Genomic DNA, 24210 nt, shown 5'->3' on the forward strand with positions numbered 1-24210 from the left:
GCGAGCCAGCAACAGATTTTTACATTTAAAGATAAAGATAAAAGATACTTAGTTTATTCAAGTAGGCATATTACAATGCGGCTTATGAACGTCAAATAAAGCTACACCGGCTCCAACCCTACACCTCTGCCCCGACAAGATTTAAATCCCCCCTCAATTGGAGGAGGGTATCCCAATATGGGACCGGCAACTAACTCGGCGGGACACTATTCAAAAAATTACAACCTATAATTAACATGCATTTAAGTTCCTCATAGCTCACAGGCCGCGTATCATTAACCCTCGTGAACGTTAGCTCGGCACCCGTCGGTCAATTCAGGAACTCTAATAGCCAGCCAAATATGGATGTGATCATAAAAAACCTACAGCGCAATTCAGAATTCTCAAACGCTCAAATTAAAACAGATTTAATACTGCTTCAACATGGTCATAAAAATTTTAAATACCTACTATTGAAAGAGTGCAGATACAGAGTGTGTCTGTGTAGATAGACCACAATTAAACTACTCGCAGTAAGTCAGTTACTCTATGAAGATGGCATGTGAAACTGTGCCGAAATGACAAAAAGTCGCCAAAACAAAGATACATGTTTAGTTTAGTTTAGTTTAGTTTATTTATCTCAATATACAATTTTCATACAGGTAAAATATACATTCATTTCAGCTTGTACTACTTGTCGTATGATGATCGTTTTTTTTTTTTTTTAGAATAATAATAAGAATAGAACTGAATATCAACATATAAAGTAAAATAAAATTAGTACATACAAATCAAAACAAAGCAAATAGAATTAAATTAAAAACGTCAAAATGTCACTATAGTAAAAAATTTAAAAAATAAAACAATGTCAATAGAAAAATTAAATCAATTTCAGTACTAGAAAGTACAAATCATACAAACTTATGTCAATAAAAATTATTAAAATAAATACTAAGTCTAAAAAAATAACATAATAATAACAATTATTAAATATATCTAGTACTGTATAGTACGCATCAGTGTCAACTAACTAATATATAACTAATTATGTTCAATATTTATTTAATTATTTGTATATATTCTTTTACGGAGTAAAGTTCCTTTTCCAACAAAAGGCTCTTCAGTCTGCGTCTAAACGTTTCCTCATTAGTCTCCTTTTTCAGGTCGACAGGTAGGTGTTCATAGTATGTCGGCCCTATGACTCGTGCGTTTTTTGCTTGCAGTACTGTGCGACGCGGCACTGTCCGGAGTTTATCCGTACTACGTAGGCACTTACCTATCACTTCCACTCGCTTATACTGTCCTAGGTTTCTTCGTGTGTACATAATTACCTCGAAAAGATACTGAGAGTAGTGTGTCATTATTTGGTGTTCAGAAAACAAGGTTTTGCATGACTGTCTCTGATTAAGACCGAGCATTGTCCGCAACGCCCGTTTTTGCATACGAAACACTCTCTCAGCATCAGTTGAGTTGCCCCACAGAATCACACCATAAGTCATAAGCGAGTGGAAATGTGAGAAGTATGCTTGCCTCAGCGCATCACGTGAAATCAACGGCTTTAGTTTACGTAGTGCGAACACTGCACTACCAAGCCTGTCGCACAACGAGTCTACATGGTGTTTCCAATTTAAAGTAGGGTCTAGCGTGAAACCTAGGAACCTACACTTGTCAGTCATCGGTATTGGACACTGAATGTTCACGCCCGAGACGCACCTGCCAGAGAACAGCATTACGTTTGATTATGGTAAATACCCCGTTTTCATCAGTATTTAAACCAGCTTTATTCCATAGCTTGCACCGCCCTCCAGTTCCCGACTATGATTCACGTCTAAACAGCTCTAACGAGCCCGCGGCGGATTCCGCGCGTCAATTAAATTTCGCGCCGTTACTGTAAATAATACTAATTGATACCAACCCCGCAGGTGTCGAAGATGCTATTACACTGTTTATCCTGTTCTAAATTAGTTGGACAGGCCGGTAAACAGGCAATTGTGCGCAATTGATTTAGAGCCTGCTTATTACCGGGATAGCAATAGATTTTAGCGCTTGCGGCGTAATTGCGATATAAATATTTCAATGTGACGTAACCGTTACGTTCCGTAGTAATTGTTTGTAGAATTATAAATTGTATGTAGCTATTTAGTTTTTGGTAAAGCATCAGTTTGAAGTTGTAAGTTTTATCAAATGTTTGCGAAGCTCACTTATGATTAGGCACAGTCAGCTGCAGAGAAAAAGTACCACCCCTGCATAGAAGTTTGTATGCAGGGGTGGTACCTTTTCTCTGCAGCTGACTGTACCTACGAGTATATTACAGAGTTGTGACGTGTTCTAAAGGTCTACCAGAAAGCGTGGCGTGGCTACCAAAAATCTGGGAAATTTTGTGTCATATAACGTCGAATCATGACTAGGGCTTGCAAATATTCGAAACTTTCAGATATTCGAATATTCGACTTTTTCTGACGACGTATTCGAATATTCGAATAATTATTCGAATATTATAAAAAATAAGAAAAGGAACGAGAAATCGGTTTATTATCGTTTTATTCAAAAGCTTTTTTCACATATTGCTAAAACTAAGGATATTTGGCAGAAATCCACTTAATTTACTAGATTTTATCATCCTATTATTTATAAGATGCCCACATTTATAAAAACAAGTAAAACGCCAAAATTAGACGTATTTAATATTTCTAGATAAAACTTATTATAAATGCGTCGTTGCGTGTAGGGCTTGCAATTCGAATATTCGAATATTCGAATTTGTCGAATATTCGACCTGTTTTGATATTCGAATATTCGGCCGCTCAGGTTTCGAATATTCGAATATTTTTTATTACTATAAAAAATCTATGTCATCCGCTGTAGTTAGAGTTTCTGTGTGTTTTACGGGTATTTACAGTGAATGAGGAACGGTAGGTACCCAAACACGAAGGAAATAATATTTTTACAGTATTCCTCTCGATAGACTTCGTGAATACAGTGAAAACTAACTCAATTTAAAAGAAAACGAAATCAAAAAGTATGTTATTTTTACGGTGCGTAAGTTTTAAGTTAAAGGGTCATTCTGTTTATTCAGTACAAGCGTACGTTAAGCGAATTTTTGAAGTCTAAACCTTGTCACTTATCGCAATTCTCAAATTTAATCATACCAAACCTGCCCAACTTGGTAATCTAACCATGCACCTTTAGCTGACGAATAATCCACTCAGTACTCAACTAACTTTTTCCCTTAAATATTCCAATATTATATAATTAGCCGACCATTAGGAATAATAACTTGCCAAAACAAATAAAGTCAATAAAGATTCAAAATACAATGAAATTAAAGGCCTTTTTACAGGCTTCTGAGTGATTACAAGTTAATTTAAATCGGAAAATAATTACCTACTAAAAAAAATATCTTACATACCTAGGTGTTTGGATGGTTAAAGTTATATTATTTCACGCAACGACGCATTTATAATAAGTTTTATCTAGAAATATTAAATACGTCTAATTTTGGCGTTTTACTTGTTTTTATAAATGTGGGCATCTTATAAATAATAGGATGATAAAATCTAGTAAATTAAGTGGATTTCTGCCAAATATCCTTAGTTTTAGCAATATGTGAAAAAAGCTTTTGAATAAAACGATAATAAACCGATTTCTCGTTCCTTTTCTTATTTTTTATAATATTCGAATAATTATTCGAATATTCGAATACGTCGTCAGAAAAAGTCGAATATTCGAATATCTGAAAGTTTCGAATATTTGCAAGCCCTAGTTGCGTGAAATAATATAACTTTAACCATCCAAACACCTAGGTATGTAAGATATTTTTTTTAGTAGGTAATTATTTTCCGATTTAAATTAACTTGTAATCACTCAGAAGCCTGTAAAAAGGCCTTTAATTTCATTGTATTTTGAATCTTTATTGACTTTATTTGTTTTGGCAAGTTATTATTCCTAATGGTCGGCTAATTATATAATATTGGAATATTTAAGGGAAAAAGTTAGTTGAGTACTGAGTGGATTATTCGTCAGCTAAAGGTGCATGGTTAGATTACCAAGTTGGGCAGGTTTGGTATGATTAAATTTGAGAATTGCGATAAGTGACAAGGTTTAGACTTCAAAAATTCGCTTAACGTACGCTTGTACTGAATAAACAGAATGACCCTTTAACTTAAAACTTACGCACCGTAAAAATAACATACTTTTTGATTTCGTTTTCTTTTAAATTGAGTTAGTTTTCACTGTATTCACGAAGTCTATCGAGAGGAATACTGTAAAAATATTATTTCCTTCGTGTTTGGGTACCTACCGTTCCTCATTCACTGTAAATACCCGTAAAACACACAGAAACTCTAACTACAGCGGATGACATAGATTTTTTATAGTAATAAAAAATATTCGAATATTCGAAACCTGAGCGGCCGAATATTCGAATATCAAAACAGGTCGAATATTCGACAAATTCGAATATTCGAATATTCGAATTGCAAGCCCTAATCATGACAAAGTATGTGTACAAAATATTACGATATTATACGTAGTCTGTCAAAGGTAAATTGGCACCAACTTTACATAGGACTTGGCGTGGTCGGACCTTTGAGTAATTGAGTGTTAATATTTGTATTTGCGTAGGCCATACAGCACAATGTGCAGGATTCCAAGTGGCAGGAATTTAGGAAGCGATCATATCAGCGCGCGCAGCTAAGGCAATTACCAAGGCCGTGCGCGTGCGCATTAGTGTACGGGGTAAAGGCGCGAAGCTGATTGTAGCGGCCTAGAATTACATAATAGATAATAGTACAGAATTCTGACTAATCCCAAGCCTAAAGGCCATAAAAGACAAATTATTATAGTTTCTTCTCAGGGTTGGAAGGTCTACTAAGGGGAAATAGGCTTTATTGGGATAAGTCCGGTTTCCTCACAATGTTTTCTTTCACCGATACGCGACTGGTAAATATCAAATGGTATGGTGGTCGTGCTGGTAATGGTAAAACTCATTTATCATCACGATCTTCGGATTGAAAGCAAATAAATTCAATAGATAGGACCAGGCCAACTTTGCTCAGATTATAAAATCGCAAAGTGTAAAATATCACCATAAAAGTATTTTTTTTCAAGTTATAAACGGTACAGAGTTAATTTAAACGGACTCCAGTTTATTAGAGGAATTCCGTAGGGCAGCACAGTTAGAAAATGTATCGTAACTGTCGCTAAATGGCGACAATTCCGCTTTTACTGGTCCCATACAACGCGTTTGCGCAGAAAGCACGCACCTGGCGATTGCAATTACGATCGATCGTTTAGGTGTACTCTCTAATTACGGATTACCAACGCCTTCTGAGGTGTGCTATCTAAATGGAACTTAGATACGGGTATACCAGAGGAAAGACTGTTGCGAGTAGTTTGATGACATCTAAGCTCTGTTTACGAAAATAGGGTTCTAATCTCGTTAAAGGCATAATGTATGTGTGATTATGTATGTGTGTCTGTTGTGTTCAGTATAGGTCAGTAGTCTAGTAGTAAAGGATGATGGAATGTATAGGTGTTGAAATAGGAATCGAGTTTGTTTAAAACTAATTTTAAAACCATGTTGAAAAGTTGTACAGCTAAAATGTCCACACATGAAAATATTTTAAAGAGTTCAGCATAATTATAATATGTTGTGTGGTAGTTCCACTAACTATGGTTAGTTAATTAATTTAGTACCGTATGTAGTATAGTATGTATGTCAAAAACAGGAATAATTCTACAAATAAAAACAAACTTGGTAAACTTTTCCATCAAGGGCAATAGTTAAAATATGCAAAGTGGCAAAACGTGGGAATTTGCTTATACGGCACTGAACCAAAGCAAATGACGTTACAGTTTCACAATTTGCACATTCCCTGTTACCGAAACTTCCATCTTATACAAAAAGGTCATAAGCACCCAGACTTCTGTACTAAGAATCGATGTTTTCTTGAGTTGTATGCTATTCTAACTACATCGAAAAGCGCTAGCGCCATATACGGTCGCGGACGAAATTGATGACTGGTGCCTGTCCATGTATTCCGTTTCACACGCGCGAGCGCCGCTGTGTCTACACTTCAGGCACCAGTAAAGCGTGACCTCGAGATCCGTTACATCTATACGTAATTACAGAACGCACCTATGCTGGTTCTTCCAATCCTTCGAATCCCTCGTGTTTTGTACGTTGTTGGAATAAATCCAGCTGTCTGTCGCAAGCGATATCAGATCCACGGACAGCCAAAATAGGGAGCGGTCGAAACTGCAAGTGAGCCTAACAAATCTGAATCTGAGTACTTAGAAACGAACGCCTCGGGACTGACAGTAGATAGTCGCTTCCATCGGCTTCGTATTTATTACGCTATGAACGAGATCTTCTTTGTATTTATGATGGAAACGCCGAGAAAGGAAATGCCTATCCGGTTCGAAGGACCATAGTTTCAAATACATAATTTACACCTGTTTTCTAGAAGGGTAAACCGAGTTCACGGGTCCATTTGTCTGTAATGAAAATACTTTCTTCATTCCCTTTCCATAATATTCTTCACGCATAAATGTGGACAATTCAAGTAGCTGCTTATTTAGTAAAAAAAAAAAGATTTAACCGGAGGGCGTTCCTAAGTTCAGTCTCTCGTTTTTTGTCGTCGATGGACTCGATATTAAGCAAAAAAGCCGCCTAAATACCTAAAATTATGAGACATATTTCATGCAAATTTCATTCCATAGCTCCTGCTTTGAAATTTGGCCTGTAATTTGTTACCGAAAGCGTGAAAATTCACTAAAGGGCCCGTTTTAAATCAAATTTGCCGTAATGATCGAATTCGGCGAATCGATAAAGGCGATACAGATTCGGTTCTCCGTATCGTCGAATCATAAATAATTCACACCCGATTATTACGCTGAGGTGTAATTTGCGATACATTCAATTCGGTTTTGTGAATGGCGGCATCTTGCATAATACCGTCTTATAATAATGCGCTCATCGACGGTCTTACTACCTAGACTTTAGAGTTGAAGACCGCATGATCGAAGTGTAAATAAAATGCGTTTCATATCCGCATGGAAAGCCTCTTATACCAACGTAATAAAGTTGAATTTCATGACGTTTATGACAATAGATCCTTTAATTTCGATTTTGTCATACAGCGTGGGTGTAGTCGTTTTTTTAATCGGTTACAATTTCCAATGAGCGTTATTCATTCGTCAAACTGAAACTGATTTGCGCCAGGACAGGATATTTAGCAACTTCTAATTTTGAAAAATGAGCTAACTTGATTAGTGAGTCTAATTCAGCGGCCTAGATACCTAAAAGTCAAGGATCTCATTAAGTTAAAGTTCACGTTGCGTCTCTGTTTATCACAAAATGAACAAGTAACCTATGCGCATGTGCGCATTTTGTAGGTGTCGTCCTAAATGCATAGGCTAAATAGGTTTTAGGTTTTGAATCTACAATTCAGTCTTGATTCTTAAGTATACAACCTCTAGGTAACAAATTCATTTGAAATACAGGTTAGTATTAAAATATATTGTCGAATTTGAAGATTAAATTCGAAAGTACAGTATTTAAAATAATTGGATTACCTACCTCCATACTTATATATCACTACATACTCTACATAGTATAAAACAAAGTCGCTTCCCGCTGTCTGTCTGTCCCTATGTATGCTTAGATTTTTATTACTACGCAACGGATTTTGATGCGGTTTTTTTTAATAGATAGAGTGATTTTTTAACCCGTGCGTAGCCGGGGCGGGTCGCTAGTATATATATTTATTTATTTGTATGCCGTTTTATGTATCAAAGAGCAAAGGAGTAGAGAGAAGTTTAGTGGCCCTAACCAAGATGACAATAGTGCATCGATAAACGCCAAACAAAAAAAAAAAAAGCGAGATGAAAGATGCCACGAAAAGTCATGTGAATATATGTATATCGATACAATATTTAAGTTCCTATTGGCGTTTTCTATCAATGATTCTTGGCTAGGCAGGAAAGAAAGCTACTTTACCCGTACGTACAAGGAGAGTTAGATTTTTCATCCGGTCATTAAAGTAATAAAATAAACTTGTTGTATTGTAACATCCGTGGAATATTCTGGAAGCTTCTTAGAGACTGACCTTTGGTGTCTATAGGCTGCGGTGGTGCTAGGCTCGGGATCTCAGGCTGCGGGGGCTGGACTCTAGGCCCCGGCCAGGTAGTGGTACCCGCGCTGCAGTACCGAGGCCGGGCCGCGGTGCACCCGTCTGCTGCGTCGCGAAGAGTTGAAGCGTCCGCGGAGTACTCTGGAACAGCGGTTAAATGGTCTATTGGGAGTCATCTCGGTGGTCATTTGTTCTTGTCTAAATTACTAGTATAGTTGTAGTACTGCAGGCTAGTATGCACTGCGCTCAGTGGCTGGCAGTGGCAGTGGTACCCACTCCGTATAGGTACCACTTGAAGAGAATGGAGGGCACTGGTGAAGAATACCCACAATCGTCACGTCCCTGAGCCATGAGGTTATGACAAGGAAGAAGAAGAGATTACTAGTATATTCGTTATTCCACTTAAGCTTTCAGGTGGTGGTCAAAACAGTGGGCTCAAACTTCTAATGTACTGTATAGAGCAGAAAAAATCTTTCTCGAAAAAGATGAATAAATTATTCGGCCAGGATCCCCAGCACACAATCAAGTTGGAAGATCAGCGGTAGAAGTTGCCAGCATCATGCTGGGATAAGGGTATTTCGTGGCACTCTTTCCTTCCTATCCTATATTTGTATAATCGTCTCTTTTGTGTTTGTGTTTATGTTTTTTTTTAATTATATTTTAAGCGAGATGCTGCTTAAAACTTGTCAGAGACGAGTCGGTCAGGGTCATCAGCACCGCGGCTTTTCGTCTAGAAGGAATCTTGACACGAAAGAAGAAAAACTGTTTTAAAACCCTCGCATTTAATAGCCTCAGCCATCTAAGCAGTGTATAAAAATACTGTCATATTATAGCAGGGCCAAGCTAAGATCAATTGTACCTACATCGACAAACGCAAATCGAAAAGTAAAAATGTATCGGGATGACAGACGAAACGAAAATCGAGTTAAGTGACGTGATTTTCCGTACAGTTTTTTAAAGTAGTGGTTCGGGTTTTCTATAAGCGATAGACATTAGCTAGGCTAATAATAATCAATCTAAACATATTCGATATAAAGTGTCATTCTATGGAACTTGCTAACTATGTAAACAAACGGCCGTACTAAAATTGTCTCGGAATGTCAATTTATAGTGACTTTTGTTTACATAGTTAGCAAGATCCATAGAATGACACTTTATACAGTTAAACTGCAATGAACGTTGACTTACTTCTTGTCGTTGATGATTGCAGCAGGCTCGCCGTCTGGCCGCCGGGGAAAGTCGCGTTTCGTTTGTGACGGCCCTGTTGACAAAAAATATATATATTAAGGATTTCATAACAAGTAGACATATGAGCAATGTCATTGAGGTCATAAGATGGTAACACGTTGAGTTCTAGACTTTGAAAGCTTAAACCAGTTTAAATAACAGACGTCTTAAAGTGACAGTCCATTTCCAACCGCAGCTGCACTACTCTTCATTTTACTATGGAAATTGACAGTAACAGCGACGCGTTCAGTACCAGTAGTGCAGCTGCGGTCAGAAATGGAATGTTACCCTTATGTTAACAAGTGTATTGGTATAATTAAAACAGTGGTTTATATTTTATTTTTTTATTTGAACTGAAAGGTATTTAGCTGAAATATTGTCCATTTCATTATAATTCACTCATTGATTCATTCACTACCGTTTTTGCGATTAAATCTTTAAGTAGCTGTGTACAATTCACCTCAACTCTCCTGCTGATAGCTTACACACAACAGCCGTTCACACATTCATTCATCGCCCGATCATCTAGTCATTAGGGCCGGCGGCAGGATGTTAGAAACCTAGAATGGTCGGGTTTTCTATTGTCTCCTTAATGCTTATACTTCCTACTGACGACTAAAGACTGATGTATAACGTATGACTGTTAAAAGCAAGTATCTTTATTCTCACTAATGGCCTCTGCAAACTTTACCGATAATAGCATGTGATTCGCAATACATTGCGACTTTTAGTCGATCGGTTAAATTCGTTGCTCCTACCGAGCCAGCAATATTCGAAGATTGCATGCCAATTGTTGGAACTTTTGTAGAAGCCTTGAACGTGAAACCTATTGGACCAATAGTATTGGTGTACAATTTGACGTCAATTTCTGTTTTGATTTAAGTAGGTCGTACAAGAAGGAGCTCACATTTTATTGTATAATAAATTAATGATATCAAAATACATATTCCTTTATTGAATTGACTGATCGGTCGGAATCTTTTATAACTTTATTGTTATATGTGATATATTGTGTGAAATGTAACATGTTGTTACGAATTTAGAGCCCGTACCATGAGTCACTGGCAGTGTCAAAACTGACATAAGCGCCATCGAGAACGTAATTTACTTTCTATACATCTCGTTCGCACTTATATGCGAGTACGAGCGAGGTGTATAAAAAGTAAATTACGTTCTCGATGGCGTTTATGTCAGTGCCAAACTGATGGTAACCGTACAGGTGTCAAATTGTAACCTGTCTGTTACATCTCTTTAGTAGTCGTCAAGTGAACAGCATTTTTGCCACACAATCGTCACAATATAAGGTAAACGTCCTAGTGCTCGACATGCTAATGCCCTATAGATGACACCCTGCTGTCACCTCTATTGACAATGACTTAAGTTTCATGATGACATGTACTGGTACCGCGTCGAGCACCAGTACGTTTACCTTATCTATCTACTAAAATATGTACCGCGAAATACTGAAGAGAGAGCTCTCCCAACTCTTCCAAGCTAAGTAAGCAAGCAAAACTCTAAAACTATTCAAGATTAATTAGGGGACCAATTACTCGAAAATTTAGAGCATTTAGTAACTGGGTCAATCAAGTATTTCTTGTTGTTATTCTGTCCCGTTAGCAAGGAGACAATAGTAGCATAGATTGTTAGAAGAACTGCTGTACCTTGTTCTACTAACATGCTCAGTAGATTATGGAAAGGTCTTATAACTACCATAAAATGCAAGTTTGGTTCATTTGAATACGAAAAACCTAAAATTTTAAGAGTGACTCGGGAAACCGTAACCATAGCAACGTGTGACAAGAAAAAGTTGATTAACCCAACTGGAGACGCCTTGGCTGTCATTTTCTGTACAAAAGTCTGCCGATTTTTGCGGGGGAGGGACACGTCAAATGTTTATGTGTAATTCTTGTATGTTTATTGTTGTATATAGCTATGTGTGTAAATCACATGAAATAAATAATTTTGAATTTGAATTTGAAATGTATGGCTATTTGTACATGATTTGTACGTAACGTACAAATAGTCATGTCAGATAAACGTCAGTCCATACAAGAGTTTGCACAATTGTGCAAGGTTTTCGGCATAGGGGTAAGCTCTTAGGCGACTCCTTTTACTAAATGCTCTAAGCTCGAAAAGCATTTCCTTATTATTTCCTAGTACTTATAGTTCGTTTTTTTTAGCATTAGAAATAAGGTAAACAATCTTGACGTGTCTTTTTATTGAAAAACACGTTTTTACGAACTATAGCGACCCGCCCCGGCTTCGCACGGGTTAACAAATTATACATAAACCTTCCTCTTGAATTACTCTATCTATTAAATAAAACCGCATCAAAATCCGTTGCGTAGTTTTAAAGATCTAAGCATACATAGGGACAGACAGACAGCGGGAAGCGACTTTGTTTTATACTATGTAGTGATGGGCCGTACAGCGTACTTCATAAGTTAAAGGAAAACTATAACCAAGAAAGCTACATAACAATCTAAGTCATTCAACTTAAATCCTTATCTCCGTAACATTCCTCTATTAACAGGTAAGTACTACGGCCCTATCGGTGATGTGAAACTGTTGGAAATCGGTAATTGCGCGAGAGCACATTGCAGTGGCTAATTATCGTGAAACCGATCGGAAACGGCATTCAGATGACGGCTGTTGCGACTTACGAGTATGGCGGTGGAACTTTAATAACTGTTAGACAGTTTCTGTAGTCACAAAGACCTTACGATATAGTTGTCAGCTTGTAATTGTGTACTAATTTCTCAGTTAAATGTGCATCCACACTGCAGTTTACTTTTGTGCAGTAACACTGTGCAACGCGGTAACATTAGGTAACTTTTGTGATTTGAATAATATTTTACTCATTGAAGGCCGCGAAAATATGTGACACGCTCTTTTATTGCTCTAGAAATAAGATCGTGGCAGATATTTTTGTGGCCTTCGTTGTGTAACATATTATTAAAGATGGTACAGTACAGACCTTAAGTAGCAGTAACAATTTGAAACGTTGTTCTACAAAGGTAACTGTGGTTTGTTAGATGTTGCCAAGTTATATTATATGAATAAGGTGGTTTGAGTAGGGCGCGCTTCTGTGGGTGAAATTTTTCTCGAATCTAGTAATCCTCAAGTCATTCGGACACCTTAAAAAATCAACTAAGTATAAGCATGTGTTAAAACAATTAGATGTATGCTTTTATTTACTAAAGATTACGACGTCTCTCGTAGTATTAGCGGAAGTTCTTGAATGGAATCGGTAATTGCGCGAGAGCAGACGTTAATTATCGTGAAACCTGGCCCCGTAGACAACATGCCAATCGCTAACGCTCCGTAGCGAACGAAACGCAACTGTCGCTGTCACACTAATATGGAAGAGCGATAGAGAGACACAAAGCGATTCGATAGCGATTGTCAACTTGGCTAGGCCGCCTGGATCAGAAACGACATGGCAAATACGGCGCGCCGAGTAGACTGGGCAAAGGAAACCCAAAATATATGTTTTAATTAAATTATCGACATAACGTAATTGTTATATTGATTGATTGCAACGTGCAGTGACCCATAACGGGCTGCGGCGCCAGCGCATCTTTTATGCGTTTACTACTCGGATCTCAGAAATTACGCGAAGTTGAACCCTATCACTGTGAAATAAAGTTCATAATCATTTCGGGAAATAGCCTTTGCCTTATAAATACTTAATTTTAATGACTAATTAGAAGGGTGGGGAATTTTTATACGTGTCAAATTTTGCAGTTTGGGTTGATTGGAATGTTTAGGTTGTTCACCCTTGTATCACTTCATCATCACTACATATAGTATAAAACAAAGTCGCTTCCCGCTGTCTGTCTGTCTGTATGCTTAGATCTTTAAAACTACGCAACAGATTTGATTTTTGAATAGATAGAGTGAGATAATTTGTTAACCCGTGCGTAGGGTTAATAAAATAAAATCTCAATCATGAGATTATACATCAATAAAAATAAACTTCAACGCAATGAAATTGATGCACCGATTTTGATAAAATATGTCTAAGAATCAGCGCTTACTAGCGCATCCAAGTCTGTTTACTCGTTTAAAAGCTAAGCGGTCAAACTTATAAATCAAAATGTCTGTAAGGAGTACAGATGTTTACGTTAAAAATGTAACAAAATATCCAAATCCAATAGCATGTAAATAAATGGTGATCAACGTAATCGCCATATGACTTGGCGCTTGTCTAATAAAGGTCCAGTTTCCATAGAATGTTAATCACGTGGGAAGGGGCAGTGCAGGGCGCGTGTTCTCGCCATGGGAGAGGTGAGACCCTTAGTGTAAGGCCTGAGTGGACGCTCGAAGCGGAGCGTTCGGCGGGGCGTGCAGCGTGGCGTCGAGCTCCCAATGGATTTGAGCAGCGTGCACTAAGGCCGCTCCTATGCGTTCGCATTTGTTTAACATTGTTTAAAATTGAATTGAATTGAACATGCACGCCGCACGCCCCGCCCCGCTGCACGCCCAACTCGAGCGTCCACTCAAGCCTTACACTTAGTGCAAGGCCTGAGTGGACGCTCGAAGCGGAGCGTTCGGCGGGGCGTGCAGCGTGTGTCGGGCTCACAAGTGATTTGAGCAGCGGGCACTAAGGCCGCTCCTATACCTTTGCATTTGTTTAACATGCACGCCGCACGCTCCGCCCCGCTGCACGCCCAACATGAGCGTCCACTCAGGCCTTACACTTACACAATGCCGTTTTCCACTAAATGCTTTCTATTCAATGAGGTACGATCGAGGCACTTTTTATTGTGCTTGACCTCACGTTGACCGTGAATCAGAAGCGAAAAACAGTTGGTACCTATAGAGATGCATTTCATTCGTATTCACGGTTCAATTACTTTTAAGATTTTTAGAATAACTAATTTTCATGGTATCAATCAATCAGGTTTGTTTTTAGGATCAAATGTCTATATGGGACCCATTGTATTAAACTAATACAAAAGTCAAAAATGATAGTCAAAGTCCGACAGTCGTACTTCACTCGCGAAACGCCCCGAACAAAACGATATGTGACCGTGACGTCAAGGCCACAAGTCCATCTTGAAGTATGAACGAAAATTGCGATTTTGTCTGTGAACTATTGCGTTTATGTATATAGTTGCCATACAAACTTTTTTTGGATAAAATGTGAGGAATCGAATGGCGCATCCTTACTTATTTCATTTTTGGAAGTTAAAAAAAATTAAATTTTGAAACTTTCAGTTGCTGTATTTTTGTATTATTTCAATATTTTTTTTAATATCCACAATATTGTGATAAATTGCTAATTTGCTATCTATTTTACAAGATTTTGTTATAAAATTCAACATGTGTCATCATCCCTATACTACAGGCACCATATACGTTCCAGGTTTAAACACAGTTATTGCGCAAAGGATCAGTTTGACTTCGCTCCTTTGTAAAGCCTTTTACACGCACAAAAGCCTTTAGACCTCAGGATCACAGTATAATTACCACTAGAGAATAGCCAATACGCTATCAGTTTCACTGGAACCGATGACGCGGGCTGACTGGCTTGGCACAGTCATTGTCAATTAAATCAGTGCTCAATACATTAGCGATTGAGTGTGCTATAAAAGGCATTTATGGGTAAAGGTCTGGCTACACAGAGGACCAACCAGCCCGGCAGTTGTTCAGGAGGATTGTCGGTTCTTTGACGCGAGTCAAAGGACCGGCAACATGAAGTATGAGCGTCGCGATTAATCGCGCGGGTGGACAGTGTCCCACATCGCGGCAGAGCGAGGAGCAGCGCGATGACGCATAGTCAAAGTCAAAGTCAAAATATACTTTATTCATGTAGGCCTAGCAACAAGCACTTATTAATAGTAATATCTGGGAGACCGAGCCTTGCTCGGAAAACATACGAAAACTCAAAAAAGCGCGTTTTCCCAGAGATAAAACCTAGCTAGGTCGAGTTTTCGCCCCCGAAAGCCCCCATATAGCAAATTTCATCGAAATCGTTAGAGCCGTTCCCGAGATCCCCGAAATATACATACATATAAATAAATAAATATGCAAGAATTGCTCGTTTAAAGGTATTAGATAAATAGGTATTACATATATATTATCTTAAGTTAATGGGGTCGGCAACTGTCAAACGTTTGCATAGATGGCGCCATCATAGCTTGCCCCCTTTTCTATGAGATTTGACTTCCAGGGCTTTAAAAAAACAATAATTTGACACAATTCTAGGGATTGACAGGGCAAGCTATGATGGCGCCATCTTCTAAATACTTCGACCGGCCAACCCCATTATAATAGCAATTTAATGATGTTAATAATATTCCATGTAATAATAATATGTCTGGCCGAGGTTTTCGACATTCCACGCGAGAGGCGTACGGTAGGTAATGTCTAGTTTCGCTGCCAGTGTATCAGCAACCTTACCACTGACGTTGACCATGCACAAGTCTGTATGACTTGTATGAATGATAAGGCGCCCCCTGGTGTCGACACGCCCCCTATTGTAACATAGGTACGTCGAGGTGCTAAGACAGAACCAATCCGTCATGGTGCTCAAGGAGGCAGTAGATTCATTTTTATGGTAAATCGAACTATGTGCAAGTGTAGGGGATTTTTTCTCACGGGTCATATGAATACGTACTCAATTTAATTTGGAATCCTCAACTAGACTTCGACCACGCTAAGATTGCACCGAAATTTCAATCTTTTCTTCAAGGTTCTCTCGGTACACAAAGATATTTATAAATGTGTATAAAATTCTAAAACTTGTGAACTGGCAAATTGTTCATTACAAGATGAAACTATCATGTCAGCCCTCAGGGTTAATCGTCGACCACATGAGTCACTCGCCCTGTCACGGCGCGCGCGCAGTATCTGTATCAACTCTGACGCAGTTGCGCTCTACATGGCACCTTTGAGGTATGTTTGGCCCTTTTATGGTACATTATGAACCGATGAGATACTGAGGATAAATTAATACGTGTTCGTAAAGCGGAATGAACGGTTTTTAGTGTCAGTTTTTTTTTGCAAAACATTATAATCTTCTTTCTTAAGTGACATTTTCGTTAAAATCTATGGAGCTATTTTTTTAATGTAAGGTGAGCCATACCATACTACATATATTAGCTTAGCTGACTGGACATCACACTGTATTTATTGTCTATTTGCTGGGCAAAAAAAACAGCTTTCTCCCAAAGTTACAAGATCTTGCAACGAGATACGTACCTTATTGTCATTGTTTAGACTTTAAAACGTTAAGGTTGTATTCTCTATAATCATAATGTATAATTATTAAGTCATCATCATCATTAGCTTTTCCCATCACATATTAGGGTTGGCGCAGCATGTCTTTTTCCTCCATTCACTAGCTTTCTTTCCATATCATCTCTCGTACAATCCATCAAACTTTTCCTTGGTTTTCCTTTCTTCTTACATCTCTCCTCCTCCAACCTTTATTTCTAATATCTTTCGCGTCACCTGACTTTCATCCCTCCGCATCACATACCCGTACCACGTTATGCGATTTGATCATTGTATTGAAATTTAAAACGAATTCATTCTTTAGTAGCATGGCGGTCTTTGGTGTCGGAGGCCAAAATCCACTTCGGATCGTTGCGCCACAGCATTAAGTATTTTTTTAGGGTAACGTCCTGACCACTAGACCACCCGGCCACGGCTGTACCCATCCCAAAATGGTGTAAATTTGTGACGGGTACAGCCGTGCCTAGGTTGTCTAGTGGGCAGGATGTTAGCCGCGTAAGCTGAAGCGGGTTCGATTCCCCCCTCGGCCACCGGTGGACTTGGTCACTTTTTTTTTAGTGTATGATATCTCTATTTGAGTTCATAATTTATAAATAGTAGTGAGACTACTTAAAAACACAAATCAAAAATATTTCATAAAATAATATGATTTGTTCCTTAGTTGAATTGTTTAGGGTGTTTGGGTTGAAAGAGGAGCGCACCTCAGCAAGATCCGAGGCCATCGCCCCTTGATCACGAGATTTTTTACACGAATATTTCGTTAAGTGCCACATATAGTTGCTATAGCCAACTATAGCCTTTGCTATAGCCACGGCGCATGTGATGTAATAGCTTTATTGGATCTGAGATACTGTTCTAATTTGAATATCGATATTGTGAGAACGCTCCGGGAGGCGTAGATAACTTGGATTTATTTTCTGTACTGTTGTTGTTTTCATATTTTTTTATGCGCTAGTTATTTATTACCAACAAGAAAATTATTCTAATGGTTTTCGCTTCCAAGAATCGAGAACTTTCATTTATGTGACACCTCGCTAATATCACAGAAATACCTGCTCATTTCAGTATTTTTGATTAATCCCAACTTTTTACAAAATGGTTGCCATGTCTAAGGCTCTCTTATTAGAACCTTCCATTTGAATAATGTGACTATTTGTGTCGAAGGCTAGTTAAAGGTCCCACTTTGTTCGCTTACCATAAGGACGAGGTTTACTTGTATGTGATTGTTTCACCGGATGGTCTCATCGGAAGATCAGCGCTGGAAGTCGCCAGCAACATGCTGAGATGAGACCATTTCGTGGCACTTTATCCTTTTATTCTCTGTTATATCTCTTGTCATCTCTTGTTATATCTCTGTTATATCTGTTACATCTGTTTCTATTTTGTGTTTGTGCTCACGAATAAAATTATTTCTATTCTATTCTATTCTATTCTATTCTATTCTATTCTATTCTATTCTATCTTTATACGAATAACCTGTCAAAGCGTCCTTATGGCAAGCGACAAAGTGGGACTTTTTACTTGGAAACGACACATTTATGTTTATACTATGTAACACCTTGTACCTATTACGTATTCTTGCAAATAAACGTTTCTATACTTATATTATATTCCCTTCTACTCTATTCTATCGCTATAGAAAATCTTAATCAATGCATTTTTATAAAATTAATTTATTTTACACTTACCTACTTATTAAAATTAAAATTTAACACGAACACTGATTTGCAGTATAACCAGGCGTGGCTCACTCCGCGATTTCGTCGCTTTGCTACAGGTACCTAGCTAAAAGTACATCCGTTCCACACCAATTTTGGTGGCTAGCCATAAGCCGCGCGTGGTGCTGTCGCCACCTAGCGGCCATATCTGTGCTGATCGTAACAGACGCGTTTTGTTAGAGAGTGAGTCTTCTGTACCTAGTACTATTATTTATTCTGTGGTATAACTAAGTTTCACCTTTAATCATCAGATAAGAAACCAATTAGAAATGCGTCTTTCTAATTTCGTTAATAAAACGTCAATTCAGCATTTCACAATTATTCATTAACTTGACCAAATTCTTTGGAAACGAACGTTTAATAACGACTAAACACGTCAGTAATAAAAATCATAAGAAACTTGCATGGTTAAGGTCAATTTACTATAGTTTTTGTTAGAAATTTGAACCTTATCGACTTTATTAGTTACACAGCTTTGACAGGTGTTAAAGAATGCGTGTAAAAAAAGAGTTAACGTACGTGTTAGTAGGTTTATCTGTCTATCAATCAGCTTTGCTAACGTTTACGACTTTATTCTTTCTCCGTGGTTATTCGTAGTCGTTAGTATGGTGGCGTGCCCTTTGAACTGGCTGTTAAGAAGGTTTCGGGAGGCTTTAACCCTTTGACCGCCAAAGAGGTAAAGCCCAAAATTAACCATCGTACTTTCCAAGGTTCAAGATGACGCGTCATACACGAAATGCTTGGCGTTGAAAGGGTTAAGTAACAAACATGTTACGAGCATTTCGAAGAACTTCACTTTTTAAAATATAAACTCGGACTTGAATAAGTTATAGAGCCTATAGTGCCCTGTTTACCAAAAGCTTGTAACTTGTAATACAAGCGGATGTCACTTTTTGTCAACTTTTGTTAAAAAGGGACTTGTATTACAAGTTACAAGCTTTTAATAAACAGGGCACAGCGGCCTATTTCTAGAACGGTATTAGTCTAACATTATTAGTGTGTTGCCATGGTTCCCATACGACTTGACAGTTCGTGGGCTAATAATATTAGTCTAATACCGTTCATGAAATGGGCCCAGCTGTAAGCAAAAAAAACAATAAGCAAGATGGTAAGCAATGGAGTAGCGTAAGTGCTTGGTTTTATAGATATTTGCCATTTTCAAAATGATCCTGCTTTCGAAATTACCCCACCTTAATGGAAAACTCTACTTCCTTTTAAGTTAACCAGCCAGAGCAACTTCATGTGTCTCAAATTTCCACTACTTGCTCACTTAGCATACAATGGTAGTAAAAAGCTAGTTTGCTATCAATTCGTCGCATTAATTGGCGGTTGTAGTTTGTAGGGACGCCGAGTATGGGCGGGGAATCCGCGCCTGTGCTTCCGCGTGAAGCAAAAACTGTGAACATGGGAGGGAATGCCGGCGGTCATACAAACTGGATGGTTGGGTCAGTTCTGTTGAAAAGTCTTTCGGGTTCGAGTAATAGAATCTAGAATATTCTTCGGGTAACATAGAGGATGCTGCCCAGTCCATGTACTATCAAAATAAGTCTGGAGGAGGAGTTTTATAGCTTCATTATGTTTTTTTTTTTATTTAATCTTGTCCTTACAAAGTAGGTAGGTAAGGAACTGGGCAAAGAAGAAGGCAATCAAAGTAGGCACATTTGGTTCCCGTTTTATTCCTATGAATTATATTAACATTATTTACATTAGCCTGAATCGGTGGTGTCCTACAGGGGCGCCGTTTCTCAAAAGCTTGTAACTTGTAATACACCCTTCCCTGTCCCTTGTGTCCTTGTGTCCCTTTCTAACAAAAGCTGTCAAAAAGTGGCATCCGCTTGTATTACAAGTTACAAGCTTTTGAGAAACGGTCGCATCAAACGATTCCCGTGAAATTTTTTGAGCAGATTGGATAATTATATTACGAATATTTTTGTCAAAATACTTAGTTTATCTAAACGGCAGAGCCATGGCCATGCGAGGTCTACAGCACACAGAGACACTTTAAAAAGCTACCTTTTTCTTCTTATAATATTTTATTCTATTTTGTACAGCCTAGCGGCATCGATGGCTAAACCTTAATTGCCCTGAGCGACGTGCGCGGCAAAAACGGCCGCGTGCGTCACTGAGCGGGTTAGATACTCTGTGACAACTTGTTTATGTGCCCGTATTAGGCAATATTTACGAAAACTAGGATTATCGTTAACGTCTGAAAAACTGTAGGTAAATAGGTAAACTAAATCAAAAGTACATTAATGTAACATTTTACCACTCGAAACTAAATACCAAAATCTGCTGACTATAGTTTATTCCCTAAGGCCCTCTTGCACCATCTCGCTAACCCGGGGTTAAGCGGTTAAACCGTTAACCCAGTGTCAAATTGTACTGGTAACCAGGGTACTTCCAGGTTTAACCGGTTAACCCCGGGTTAGTGATTGGTCGGACCGCACTAAGTATCCTCGCCAAGTGCTATGTCCAGTTTGGCACTTCCAGGGGACATGTATGCAATATCTCAAACTTGTGCAAACTTAATGTGGTTGAAGTCTATCTAATAATTATTCTTTGATTTAAATTAAATGAAAAACCTTTATTTCAGGTAACTAGTGGCCCATGGATAGATATCTTAAAACTAACGTACATATTACAAAAAATATATCTTAAAACTAAAAACTACAAACTACATCATGTTTGCGATGTACGCAACTACGCAACCCCGCAGTGTCAGGGAGCCGGCCGTGGAACCGCCGGAACTTGACAGTGACACCCTTTAGCCAAAACTCCTCCTTGTTGAAGCGAGTCTATATATGTAAATGGTTATTACGATAGTCTACTAACTCCAACTGTGGCATTGACATTAATACTAGCTTGATATCGCTATTCTAGTTGGAATTAACACTGATTTCTACCTCTAGTAACATTAAGACTACTTATCTTTTAAGGACCGCAATAACTTTAATTGAGTAAGCTCATCGACATAGAATCAAAATCAAACACCACATTTATAGCTCAGCTTTCGACACTGGGGGGGCTTATTCACTAACAGTTCGAGAGCTTTTGCCTCAGACTGAGCAGTATACTGTAATTACTCATGAGGTTTAGTTGTTATGTGAATAATAAGTGGGATGTCGAGGGGAGATAGCCAAGAAATGCTGAGGGGCTACCGCGAAAACCGAAATTCGCAAGTTGCGGGGATCTTTCTCTTTTACTCCTATGAAGGCGTAATTAGAGTGATAGAGAAAGATGCCCGCAATTTGCGAACTTTGATTTTCGCGGTTATACGCGGTATGTCAGGATTTCACTGACATATGGCAACCCTTGAGCGATACCGGTCTGAATGGTATCTTTTTTCGGCGCTTGTAATCCTGTTTTGTATTGTTATGTGGGACTCGATTTGTTTAAGATTCTCCTATCATATTCAATAGGTTGAAATAGTCACATTTACACCGTTTTGCCAGGGGCAATATCTATTTAATTAGTCAATAGCAAAAACACCCAGTTTCTCCGATCAGTTTAAGTGCGATTGCCCATTAAAACCTAGCACTCTGCAATATAATTATCTGGTTAGCCCAGGTCAGTATGTCGGCTACTACGAGGACCCACTTTGCATTCAAATGGTTTAAAACGACACAATTCAATATGAAACTCAAATAAGTTACCTCCTTTTGTATTTGAGCTGCTCGCAATTATTGTAACGCTGGGAACTGAAAGGTCTTATCTTCGTATAATACACATAGAGAGTGAGTCCTTTAGATGCTATAATGTAAAGTTGAGATCACTTAAGGCAACAAATCGACACTAGGACAATGGGATGATTGGCGTTGTGGCCTGGTTATGAAGATAACAGGTAAGAAGTGTCCATTTAGGAAACCGATTTCTGTGTACAGGTTTGTACGGCAAATTATTCTCACCTTAGTAATACGTGTTATAACTACGAGTATAAGCCATTATTTCTTTGTGTACCTATTATCAACATGTGCCGTGCAAAACTTTGTTCACGGAACACTTACCTATGGGATCACTTCGATCTTGCAAATCAGTTAAATGCGTTTTTTTATATTGGGAAATATTGTATTGGGTAATATACTTACATAGCCAGATAAGCTTCAGTAATATACCGTTTTTCGAAGTCAAAAATATACTGTGAGCGTCGTCTATATATATATAATCCGTCGCTAACGCTAAACTGTCATTCTATGGAACTTGCTAAGTATGTAAACAAAAGTCACTAGTAAATTATTTATTTATTTATCGTATGGCATATGTACATGTCACTGGATTACAATGTCAAAGTTAAGGTTGTAAGAAAAACTTAGTTAGAATTTCGCCCTGCCCAGGTACGCGACTGCTTCATCTGACAGGGTCTTAAAATCGTCTACTTGGCCTGTGTATCTAGAAATGGGGCATAGTAAATTCATATTTTTTGACAGTTTCAATATGGCGGTTTGTTTACATAGTTAGCAAGTTCTATAGAATGATACTTTACGTGTCTTATCGTAATATTCCGTTATCTATGTTATCGACCAGTGTCATTTTACCAGTATAAAATAGGAGCCCGCTAAAACGAGCTGAAGTTTACTAGCCGAGTAAAATAGGACAGATGTAAACCGAAATGAGTAACCGTCCGATCGGGCCGTAAAACGATTTCGGCGTAAATATCAAACGAGCGTAGTTTTAGGTTTCAGGTCACTCGGGCAATAGTCGGGGTGGAGTCTTATTCTGGGTATTTATGTACCTACCTATTGTGTTGAAATTTAAAGGTGTATGTGCTGTCCCTAAGCGGCATTGGGCCAGCGTGGGGACTATAGCCATAGCCCAAACCCTCTCGCGCATGAGAGTTTCAAGTTTAAACTTTCAAGTAAAATAGGAGATAGGTACCGTTTTATGGAATAAAAATTATGTGTTATCCAGAATAGGCTTGTTACGCCGACGCATGAAACCTGAGTGTTTGCAACTCGACCTATATTCCAATCGATTACGAGAGCACGGAACCACGGGTGAGTCGGTTAACGGGCACCAATGTATGTGACAGATTCACCACAGTCTGGCCGACAGCAATCTGGATAAAGTACCGAAAGTTGGTATATGTCCGAATTTATGGCAAGTATGGCATTGGTAACCCTAGAAAGGTTACTAATACCCGCATATGCGTGCTGAAGAGCGCACTTAGGTTGACTCACGTTAAACCGGGCCGTGTCCAGGCCGGAGCTTCCTGCGCTTACTTTTCTATGACAGATAACCGGTGATGACGTGATGATTTCCATAGAAAACGTAGCCTCGGAAGCTCTGGCCTGGACAGGGCCCAGTCTAACGTGAGTCATCCTTTATAATGGTTTGCGGGAGTGATCAATTCAGCAAGCGTTTGTAACATAAGCGGTCACAAACTGGGACAGGTTCCTGAAACTGTGCGACCCAGATACAATTAGGTGCGCACACGCAGCCGGCGATCAGATGTGCATTAACGCATGATGTCATCCACCAGAGTTGGGCCGATTGACAATTTAACCAGGCCAATGCCTTTTTGGTCGGCTGTCATCGATTTAATAAATTATCACTCAAATTTGGGACTTTAGCAACTCGCTTGTTTTAAGTCACTCGCGCGACGACATGTTTCGGAGAGCCTAGGTCTCCTTTCTCAAGCACTAACAGTGCGTTCACGACGGCGGTGTATCGCGTACACCGCCATCGTGAACGCTGCTCGCCGAAACATGTCGTCGCGCGAGTGACTTAAAACAAGTGAGTCTAAACCGTAAAATTATTCAATGTTAGTATGTCTCACAACAGTTTAAATTCGGTTTAGCAACTCGTCCCGCGAGGGATTAGGTCATTATAATTACCCCTAGTTCTTTTTGAGGTGGTTTAAAAAAAATGTGCACGTGCCAAATTCCACCAAGGACGGTTCAATAGTTTAG

The 24210-nt window shown here is 38.7% G+C and overlaps 1 protein-coding gene across 2 annotated transcripts in view; it reads right to left on the minus strand.

Annotated features, from left to right (window-relative positions):
• Positions 1-24210, minus strand: part of LOC134648606 (protein outspread) — a 399873-nt gene that overhangs the window by 33191 nt on the left and 342472 nt on the right. The window contains exons 5-6 of one of the 2 annotated variants that reach the window (XM_063503085.1): positions 9303-9375; positions 8091-8255 (exon numbers count right to left, since the gene is read on the minus strand). In XM_063503085.1, coding sequence (XP_063359155.1) covers positions 8091-8255; positions 9303-9375 — 238 coding nt within the window. Of the gene's footprint in view, positions 1-8090; positions 8277-9302; positions 9376-24210 lie in introns of both variants that reach the window. The other variant, XM_063503084.1, reaches the window with a different exon arrangement.

The sequence above is a fragment of the Cydia amplana genome, chromosome 6 (genome assembly GCF_948474715.1).
Source record: "Cydia amplana chromosome 6, ilCydAmpl1.1, whole genome shotgun sequence".
Lineage (NCBI taxonomy): Eukaryota > Metazoa > Arthropoda > Insecta > Lepidoptera > Tortricidae > Cydia > Cydia amplana.